The 9,463-nt window shown below is 42.0% G+C and overlaps 2 protein-coding genes across 2 annotated transcripts; both read left to right on the plus strand.

Annotated features, from left to right (window-relative positions):
* The first annotated feature begins 628 nt into the window (after positions 1-628).
* Positions 629-5,193, plus strand: LOC128306172 (elongation of very long chain fatty acids protein 4-like). Its single transcript, XM_053043730.1, has 4 exons — positions 629-866; positions 942-1,104; positions 2,079-2,250; positions 4,676-5,193. The coding sequence occupies exons 1-4, from the start codon at positions 682-684 to the stop codon at positions 5,017-5,019; spliced, it is 864 nt and encodes a 287-aa protein (XP_052899690.1). The 5' UTR covers positions 629-681; the 3' UTR covers positions 5,020-5,193.
* Positions 5,194-6,524: 1,331 nt separating this feature from the next.
* On the plus strand, positions 6,525-9,056 carry LOC128306156 (dehydrogenase/reductase SDR family member 7). Its single transcript, XM_053043729.1, has 6 exons — positions 6,525-7,190; positions 7,272-7,421; positions 7,491-7,846; positions 7,929-8,042; positions 8,129-8,295; positions 8,461-9,056. The coding sequence occupies exons 1-6, from the start codon at positions 7,064-7,066 to the stop codon at positions 8,513-8,515; spliced, it is 969 nt and encodes a 322-aa protein (XP_052899689.1). The 5' UTR covers positions 6,525-7,063; the 3' UTR covers positions 8,516-9,056.
* The last annotated feature ends 407 nt before the right edge of the window (positions 9,057-9,463 follow it).

Below are 9,463 nucleotides of genomic sequence, written 5' to 3' on the forward strand. Positions count from 1 at the left end.
CTCTCCGATATTGTTGTGTAGGTGAAAAGGCTCAATGTTATCGTTTGAAACTGAAACCACTACACGGCGGAAGTCACCAAAATACCAATCTACGTTTGTTGGAGTTCAAAACTAAAGAAGTCTCGCTAATTATGTGATCATGTTTTTTCACCCCAATGAAAAAACGTCTAAAAGTGTAGTGTAATGTTTGTAGTATTCCAGTATGATAAAGAATTTGTACACGTATTGAAATTATCAAGCAAGTGGCATATAACCGTTATGAGGATTGTTTCACCTCCTTAAGAGAAGAACCTGGTTCTTGACTCCGACCAAAATGGCAAATTTCAATCACTAATTCATCCCATTCAATATTTCGACAACTTCGGAAGCAATGGCATATTTAGTCATTGTATTTAGCCAGGAAATGGCCAAAACAATTTCCAAGAACACATACTAAACCTGTAATGATAATTGCCCATTGCTTACAGCTTAGTGCATCATATTTTTCCACCCATTCAAATGGTTCCTTTTCAGCTGATATCGTAATACACAACATATTTCAAAACCTCATGAACTTCTCTTCTGTTCTTACTAGATCCGGTTTTGAGTGGACAAAAATCAAAAAAGCAAAGTACAACGTCACCACACGTCCTCTAACCTTCCCGAGTCATCAAACGGCACGAATCTCATCAACACCCCACCATGACCTCCTCCAACATCAGTGAAAGCATTCCGTTCTACGACGTGTTCGGATATTACGAATGGACGTTAACGCTAGCAGATCCCCGCACGAAAGGATGGCCGATGGTAGACTCGCCGATCCCCACGCTGACGGGTGTCTGCATATATCTGTTCCTCGTGTGGATTGGTCCAAAAATAATGCACGAGTAAGTTCTAACCAACCGCTTCACAATCGGTTCCACCCATCTGACCGATGTCCAATTTCCATTGTCTCCCGCTAGCCGGAAACCCTTCGATCTGACCACATTTCTGGTGCCGTACAATTTGGCCATGGCCCTGCTGAATCTCTACATCTGCCTGCAGCTATTCGTCGGATCCACCATGCGTCGGTACAGCTACATCTGCGAGCCCTGTCGGCAGAGTTTCCATCCAATGGAGCTTCGAGTAAGTAGAGCAGTGCACCAACAGGGGGTTTTCCCCCCAAAAACCAAGACGCGTGGTTGCGTGTGTCCATATCCGGTATTTTATTGTCGTCCACGAGTTGTCACGATACCTTATAAGGTCAGGACGGCATGGTCATGGATCCACAGCCCATCAAGTTATCAATGACAGCGATCAGTGCGCGGTGGTGGTGTAGATCGTGCCGACAAATTATATCTCCTCCCAAAAACTGTCTCTCTCTGAACTGACTGAACAAAGCGAAAGCTCTTAATTATGGTTCCTGTTCTCGTCCCCGTCCGAGGGTGTGCATCCTTCGGACCGTCTGGAAGGACTTGCCCGTAGTTGGCCGAGTGAAACGAGTGCATGATTTATCAATTTACCGCCCATAACAACACACGGCCGCCCTTTGACATACATCTACCACGCATTCAGGTGGATGTTTTCTTTTGATTTATCTGGTCAAGCGTCACACTCACAGCGAGCTTTTTCGGTTTTACGTCTCTTTTTACGGGCTTTCCACTCTTGTTTTGGGACGCTGGAGAAACCGTTAAACAGGATTGTGGCGTCTTATCTTCCAACTCGTAGCAATTCTGTTTTCTTTTGAATCAAATATTCTTTACTCTTTTCCACCAATATCCGAGATCCTCGCCCGAGAGCAAGTGAATCTTTCCAACGCGACCCGAGTAAATACGGCGCAGCGAAGATTTCACTTTCATTGGCAAACCACGACCCGTGAGTTTGCGGTTTTCGCTTCGGAACGGTTCCTGATCCTGACGGACGTTAATGTTTCGATACTCGCCTCGATCAGCTGGTCGAGCGCATCGGTTTCTCTTTCGGTGCTACGTTTTCATCTTTCCTTCGGTTCATTATTCATTCCCGGGCAATGGATGTCGGTTGGAATTTATTGCCCTCTGGGTACTCGGACTTTAACTTGATGCGTTTCTCAATACTTTCCGGTTCGCTTCTTCCATTCGCAGATCGTTGATGCCGTCTGGTGGTATTACTTCTCCAAGGTGCTGGAATTCTCGGACACATTCTTCTTCATTCTGCGCAAGAAGGACAACCAGCTGACGTTCCTGCACGTGTACCATCATAGCACTATGTTCTCCTTCTGGTGGATCGGCGTTAAGTGGGTTCCAAGTGGAAGCAGTAAGTACAACAGATTGGATAAAAAGTGTTTTTGAAAGCGGGATTAGTTTCTCCACCTTTTTGTTCTGCTACTGGTTGGAAAACACATTGTACGGAATGCATTCCTTTTGGACAATTTGGCTCACAGGTGTTTTGAGTGGAAGAGTGATCTAGTATGCCTGTGGAAAGCCAGCACTCTATCGCTTACCTTAATGTCAAGCCAACTGACGTTACTAAGCAACGTTCTAGTTCTAGTGTTACTAAGTTCAAACTTGGGTAGAGGTATGGAGAACTTCAAATCTGCAATCACCAACCTGTGTATCACTTCTATGAACATCAACAAGCTACCATTATTTAGACCTTTGTCTATCTCCCAAAGTATGAAGAGTCTTAGGAGATTTTCATCATCTGGCACAATGCTGGCTCTAATACTGTGTGCTATCGTCCTGCTCAAAGCCATGATTAGGCGCTTCAATCAATGTTCCTGTCAGTTCAATTTTACAATGTCCATGTCCCAATGGCTTTGGGTTTAATGTAAATTCAAGTGACTTTGTTATTATATGAGTCAACATTGTCGTTCTCGGTGGACGAATTAATTAACAAACACTAAATAAGCCTCTGACATATGACGGGAAGATCATTCGGGCAAGTCTGATTAAGTAAACCAAAAGTCCTAAAAGATCTCTTGGATATTATATGCATTTTCTTATGTTGCCGCCATTTTATCTTGTATCTGCTGCGTGGTGACGATCGAGATCTTCAAAATCTTTGTTGATATCTCCTAATTACATAATATTGATTAGACGTACCCGTCTACGCGATCATATTGATCTGCAGATTTTTGATCTTAGCAATTATTTTTGTTCGGTTTAAAATTAAACTTAACTAAACATACATGGTAAGAGATGTCTTAATGAAGACATATCTTAATTCTTACTTTATTCCCAAAATACATTGTGTTGGAATCGATATTGCTAATGGATATTGATATTATCCATACTTTTCACATTGTCCTATGTATTACTTACTCATCTGGAGCTACAACTGCGTCGCGGGCTAGGCTTGCAGCAGGAATTCTATATACCGCTCTAAGATATTCTATAGCAGGAATTTAAAATGTGCATCTACCAACAGCATGTGAATGCTTTTGAGATAGAATTCCATTTAAAGGATTTTTGACAAATATTTGAACGTTAAACTCGACAAGCTAGTACTTCCAAGGCCATTCCATTGATGGATTGGTGGTCCTGGATTAGTTCTTATCTGGTTGATCGATCATACTTTATGAGGATGAGCCCTCTCCAGTCAAGATCTAACTGTCTAACTGGTCACCCTTATCGAGTTTGACTCCTGCCTGTTTGAGCCTCAAAATGAAAAAATAAAAAATGTGCTCATGTCTTCACATTCGACCGCTCAAATGTTCCATCGGAAAGGACGGAATGGACCCTGCAAGGCAACAATGTGTGAAGGATTTGGGCATCCTGCTTGATTCGAGGCTGTCCTGCTTGATTCCAGACTAGGTGCAGGATGCTTGGGTTGCCTCTCCCAGATCACCGGGATTCTCAAAGATCCATCAACCTGTACGTGCCTGCCGAGATGCTCCGTTCGCGGACTATGCTGTATCTCATCGATTTAATGCTGTTTGTGATGTTTTCGACCCAGAGATCTCTTCGGTTGAGTTCATCAATCGTGTTAATGTCCAGCGTGCATTCTTCTCCGTCCGTTTGCCTTTTTGTTTGTTACATTTACATTCCGTGGATCCTTTTTGTAAAAGTCGCCACCATTCCTCGGTGCATTTTCCTCGAAACTAATTCAATGCTGAATTTAATAAAACTGTTAACATCTTGTAAAACATCAAACATTAATGAAGTTCATCGGTCAGCGTCACTTAATTAATATAACACAACCTCTCCATGCCACTTCGTCGCACCTTAATGGTAGCTTAATGGCACAGTAGGGTGGCTTCGAGAGGCATTAATCCTTCCCTGTTCCACAAACGATCAGAAAACAAATGAGCCCTCGTTATGCGCACAACGCAGAAAGACAAGAATGAGGTAGTCAAGTACATGCACATCGATTAAATATTAAAGTACGTACTATCAATGGTCATTTATTTAAAAAATACGCCTTTTTAATACGCATTTTTGGATCCTCTGACATCGCATATCCCGAAAGTAAATATGGGCCCGTTTACATCCATTTGCATTTTCGTTCCCCTCGTTCTCTAATGAAATAAATGACACACCATTCATCCGCAAACTCTCTCCCATTACGGGCGGTTTGGTGCCGCAAGTGTGTTGCCAAATTTGTTGGCGGTAGTTTTGTTTTATGAATCGATTTACTCGCGTATAATAAGCATAATTACCAACAAGCGCTGAAGCAGCGTGTGAAGATTGTGGCTCAGCATAACGCTTTCAACCGTTTCCTTCCTCCCTTTTGCTTGCAGCATTCCTTCCAGCGATGGTCAACTCGTTTATCCACGTGCTGATGTACACGTATTACGGTCTGGCCGCGGTAGGTCCGCACATGAACAAATACCTCTGGTGGAAGAAATACCTGACGATCCTGCAGCTGATACAGTTCACCGTCGCGATGATCCTCGGCATCAACGGCATCATTACGGGATGCGAATTCCCACTCTGGATGCACTACACCCTGATCGGTTACATGATCTCGTTCATACTGCTGTTCGGCAACTTCTACGCCCAGGCGTACATGCAGGGCAAACCGATCCAACAGTTCGAGATCAACTGCATCGACATGGGAGCGATTAAGAATAAGTCCGAATAGGACATGTGGGGACCGTGACTCGGTTCGTGCCGCACTGTACTGTATCATATAGCTCTCAGTCCTTACCGCTCCTCCAGTTTTTACGGTTTTTGCTGCATTTGTACATTTTTGCTCACGATGTATCTTTCGTAAAAAGGGTGTTTTTAGGTTTAACGCTTACACTTTCTGCTCAAATTCTGCTTCGATTGTTATTAGGAAATAAAGTCAAACTTTTAAACAAACATAGTATTAATTAAAGGAAAAAAACATACCTTCTCATAATTGTTTTTCTTCACTACAAATTTGAACAAATCCGAATTTTAACGTTTCTCACTATTTTCGCTCGCGCTAAAGCTATTCGTACTCGTCTTATGGGCTACTGATCAAGAAGTTTCGGGCCAATTTAAAGATAAGGCTATATAAAATTATTTCAAAGGCAATACAACGGAAGATTTAACCAAAACGACAACCATGAAATTGAAGATTATGTGTACAGGGTTTTTTTCATATACGATCAACGTTTCACCTAACTGTTGCAGAACTGCTGCAAGGTAGTGTCAAGAATTAAACGTATTTTTTGTGAACCAATTTCATCATTTCTTTATGAATAATATGTAATTTAGTTAGTTTCCTTTGTTGATTATCTTTGTTAACACTACAAGTTATTTAATGTTTATCGATGTCTTAAGATTTAAAGGTGAAAGTAATATCTATACTATAAATTTAGTGAAAGAATTGCAATAAGTGAAATGAAAGTAATGCAACTCCTAAACAGTTTTATAACTTTGCGCCAAATACTTGGTCTGCCATGTAAAAAAAAAATCACGCTTTTAAAGTCATGTTTGATAGAAATGTGCCCTTTACTATGAATCATAAACTTACTTTGGATCGAAATCCGAAATCAACAAGAAATTAATTTATAATTTTTTACTTTCTTTGAACGATAGATTAAAAGTTCACAAATGAGAAAATATCCTCAACTGGCGTATATTATCCAGTGTCATTTGAAGCAATTGTACTCTCCTCTTTTCCAACCAAGTAGCAAACCGAACCGTATCTATATTTCTTATCTTTTTCCCTTCTGGTATTTGTTTTGTGCTTCCAAAGGGTAATGAAACGTTATCAAATCAAATAAAGCATTTTTGCTGAGCAGTAGAGTACGAGTCGGAAGTATAATCAGTTTTGGTAGAGTTTTGCATTGTGTTTTAATATTTCTTCATGAAAAAGTTTTTTTTTTCAACCCAACGCAGAGCATTGTTGAGCAAAGACGAACCCTGCATTGCAATGATCATGATCTTGACAGCTACCGGGTGAGGCTGTGGTCGTAGCAAAACGCATTTTGGCAGGCTGCATTTTTTCAAAAAATAAACTATTTGCATGTTTTTATAAGTAATATTCACCACTTTTCCGGCGCATTTACATTAACCGTAAATGTATGACCATTTTTGCCATTAATCCACTTGACAGGTGTTGCATGCGTGAGAACAATATGCGCATAAATGATTCATAACAAAAGCGACCGTCCCACCTGTTGGTTCATCTTAGCAGTGCGTAAATCGAACAAACAATAAACACTCTATCGAGGGTGTGTGAGTGTGTGTTTATCTGCACCGTTTCCTAAATATTTGAACCGGTCACACCGGTCCACATGCGCTAGCAGAGGGAAAACAAGTGCGCGCGTACATTGCCATTGGCGTATTCCTGCGGTTTTTATCAAAAGTGCATTAAGGGCTTTTGCGGGAAACCCCCTATATCCCCCCTCGCCCGCTCCCGTCGTCTGGTGACAGAAAGAAAGTGCGCGAGTGCGGTTGTCGTCGTGTGATATCGCTGCGTAAACATCGCGCACGGCCTTTGCGAACTCCTCGGCGCACGTACGGCAACCGTTTTGACAGCGCTTTCCAGTGGGTTGACAATAGCAGCAAGAATTCGGTTTTTGGTGTCGATCGACCGTCCGGGTGAAACAATAGAGGGAAAGGAAAAGATTCACCCTCGAGAAGGGCGTGTTCTGGTGTGATCATATCGACGTGTGATTCGCGTGTGTTTGTTCTAATCTGATAAACAGAAGATGGCTTTCTTCTTTAACTTTGTCGCAATAAGCTTCTTCGTGTACCACCTGGTCCGGCTGATTATGTGGGCCGTGCTGGATTCGGATATCGAGCTGTTTTTTCTCTCCAAACTCGGCAAACCCATTTGTAAGCACTTCCGGGCAGCAAATCGTGCTCACTGTGTATAATGTCTATTACTAATTTTCCTCTTTAAACGCTTTGCTTCAGCTTCACTCCGAGGGAAAGTGGTTTGGATTACCGGAGCGTCAAGTGGAATTGGACGGGATTTGGCGATCGCACTGGCAAAACATGGTGTAAAGCTGTGCATCTCCGCTCGTAACATATCCGAGCTATTAAAGGTGAAACAGGCCTGTTTAGGTATGTGCCGATGTGCCCCTTTTTTGTGAGGAACAAACATGTAATCTCCGGTTTTATTTTTATTATTAGCAATATCGAACGGAAGCCTCGGACCGAACGATGTGTACGTGCTGGAGATGGATATGCTGCACCTGAACCATCACAATGATTACTTCAACATGGTGCTCGATCACTTCAAAACGGTGGACATACTGGTGAACAATGCCGGACGATCGCAGCGGGCCGAATGGGCCTCGATCAATATTAAGGTCGACCGGGAGCTGTTCGAGCTGGATGTGTTCGCGGTGATCAATCTGTCCCGCGTAGCGTTGAACTTTTTCGCACGCAACTCAATGAAAGGCCATCTGGTGGTGACGAGCAGTACGGCCGGACTGATTGGTGCACCGAACTCGGGAACGTACACCGGTGCCAAACATGCACTACATGTAAGCCATCATTATGTTCCTCTGTACAAATGGCGCTGAAGGTTAAATATTGTATTTTTATATGCTCGTCCCCCGCTTTTAGGGCTACTTTGAGGCACTGAGAAACGAATTCCCCAACGTTCACGTCACGATGTTCTGTCCCGGACCGACCGCGACAAACTTCTTGCAAGAATGTTTCACCGATACACCTGGCGCGGTAAGTACTGAGCGAATCATTTTCGATAAAGGTGTCCGCTGGATACGCTCTCACACTCTCACCATGCAAATTGTGTCAACTTGTAGAAATATAACCAATCCGTTCAACCGACCGATCGTCGTATGACGAGCGAACGCTGTGGACACCTGTATGCCTTGGCAATCGCGAACAAGACCCATCTCAGCTGGGTCGGAACGTTCCCGATTAACTTTCTGCTTTACATCGGCTGCTACTATCCAAACCTGAAACGAGTGTAAGTGGAATGATATATTAGTTAAAGTTAGCAACTTGACCACGTAAACAATATACCACGTAAACAGCACCTCATTTAACATAATCCCGGGGGTGTTAGGGAAGAAGTATAATTTAATCATGCCCTTTTGTTTCTGCTTTCATGTCTGCTGGATGGTTTTCACAGTCTGCTGAAAATTGTTGGCATGGAGCGTCTGCAGCGTGTTCGCGATAGTCGGTAAATTGGCGCTAATGAAGATTTAAAATTGAAAAAAACACACACACACACGCACAGCTGCTGTAACAAACAACAAACGGTAAAGAAGCGGTCAACATTCCAGCCATGCCCCGACATCGCCAACGTTCGTTTCTCGTGTTGCATCCTGCATCGCCAGCCCACATCAACTCAACGTATGCAATTCTAGTGCAGGCCTTCATTTATGGCATTTACTCGATATTTTCGTTTCGTATTGTGTTGCCGTGTCGCCTATTCGACATCGACTAGAACAATTTACTCTCTCGTTATGTCACGATATTAGCGCACTGTGTTTGTGTCCACATTGGTTTTGCGTTTTAACATAATTATTTAAACACTATTATTATTAACACTAAATGTAACAAGGTTATATGTTTGCATCGTTTCGTGTACAGGCAGCTTAACTCGCTTAACTGTGTAGATTGAACATGTTCTTTCGCACGCTCTTTGTTTGTAAAATACTGCATACACAATGCTTTTTAGAGAAATATATTTATGTAATAAAGTTATGAAGTTTCTTTTTCACACAGTTATTCACGTTTGTTTGTTTAAATCTCTTCCCATTGCTCCATTTATGTTATTCTACTGGTAGTGAGGGACAAAACATGTTTACCATCAATTGATTTACACTGAAATAAAGATAAAAAAACGAAATAAATTATTATATAATTCAAATTCAATTCACACACCCCATAGATTTTGGTGGAATTTGAAACAATAATCCACAGAGTGATAGATGCTATCAACGCTAACAGTAATCGAATTTTTGTGGCCAGCTTATCAATGGAACAACAAAAACAGGGAACATCAAAGAACGGAATATTTGTCGCATGGTACCGCGAACACAAAGACGTTCTTCAGTTTGTTTAAAATTTTAAAAACAACCTTGATACGCGGATTTCGTTTCTTCATTTTGCTTAAATAGTAGCATGTT

This window comes from Anopheles moucheti, chromosome 2 (assembly GCF_943734755.1).
Source record: "Anopheles moucheti chromosome 2, idAnoMoucSN_F20_07, whole genome shotgun sequence".
NCBI classification, from domain to species: Eukaryota; Metazoa; Arthropoda; class Insecta; order Diptera; family Culicidae; genus Anopheles; species Anopheles moucheti.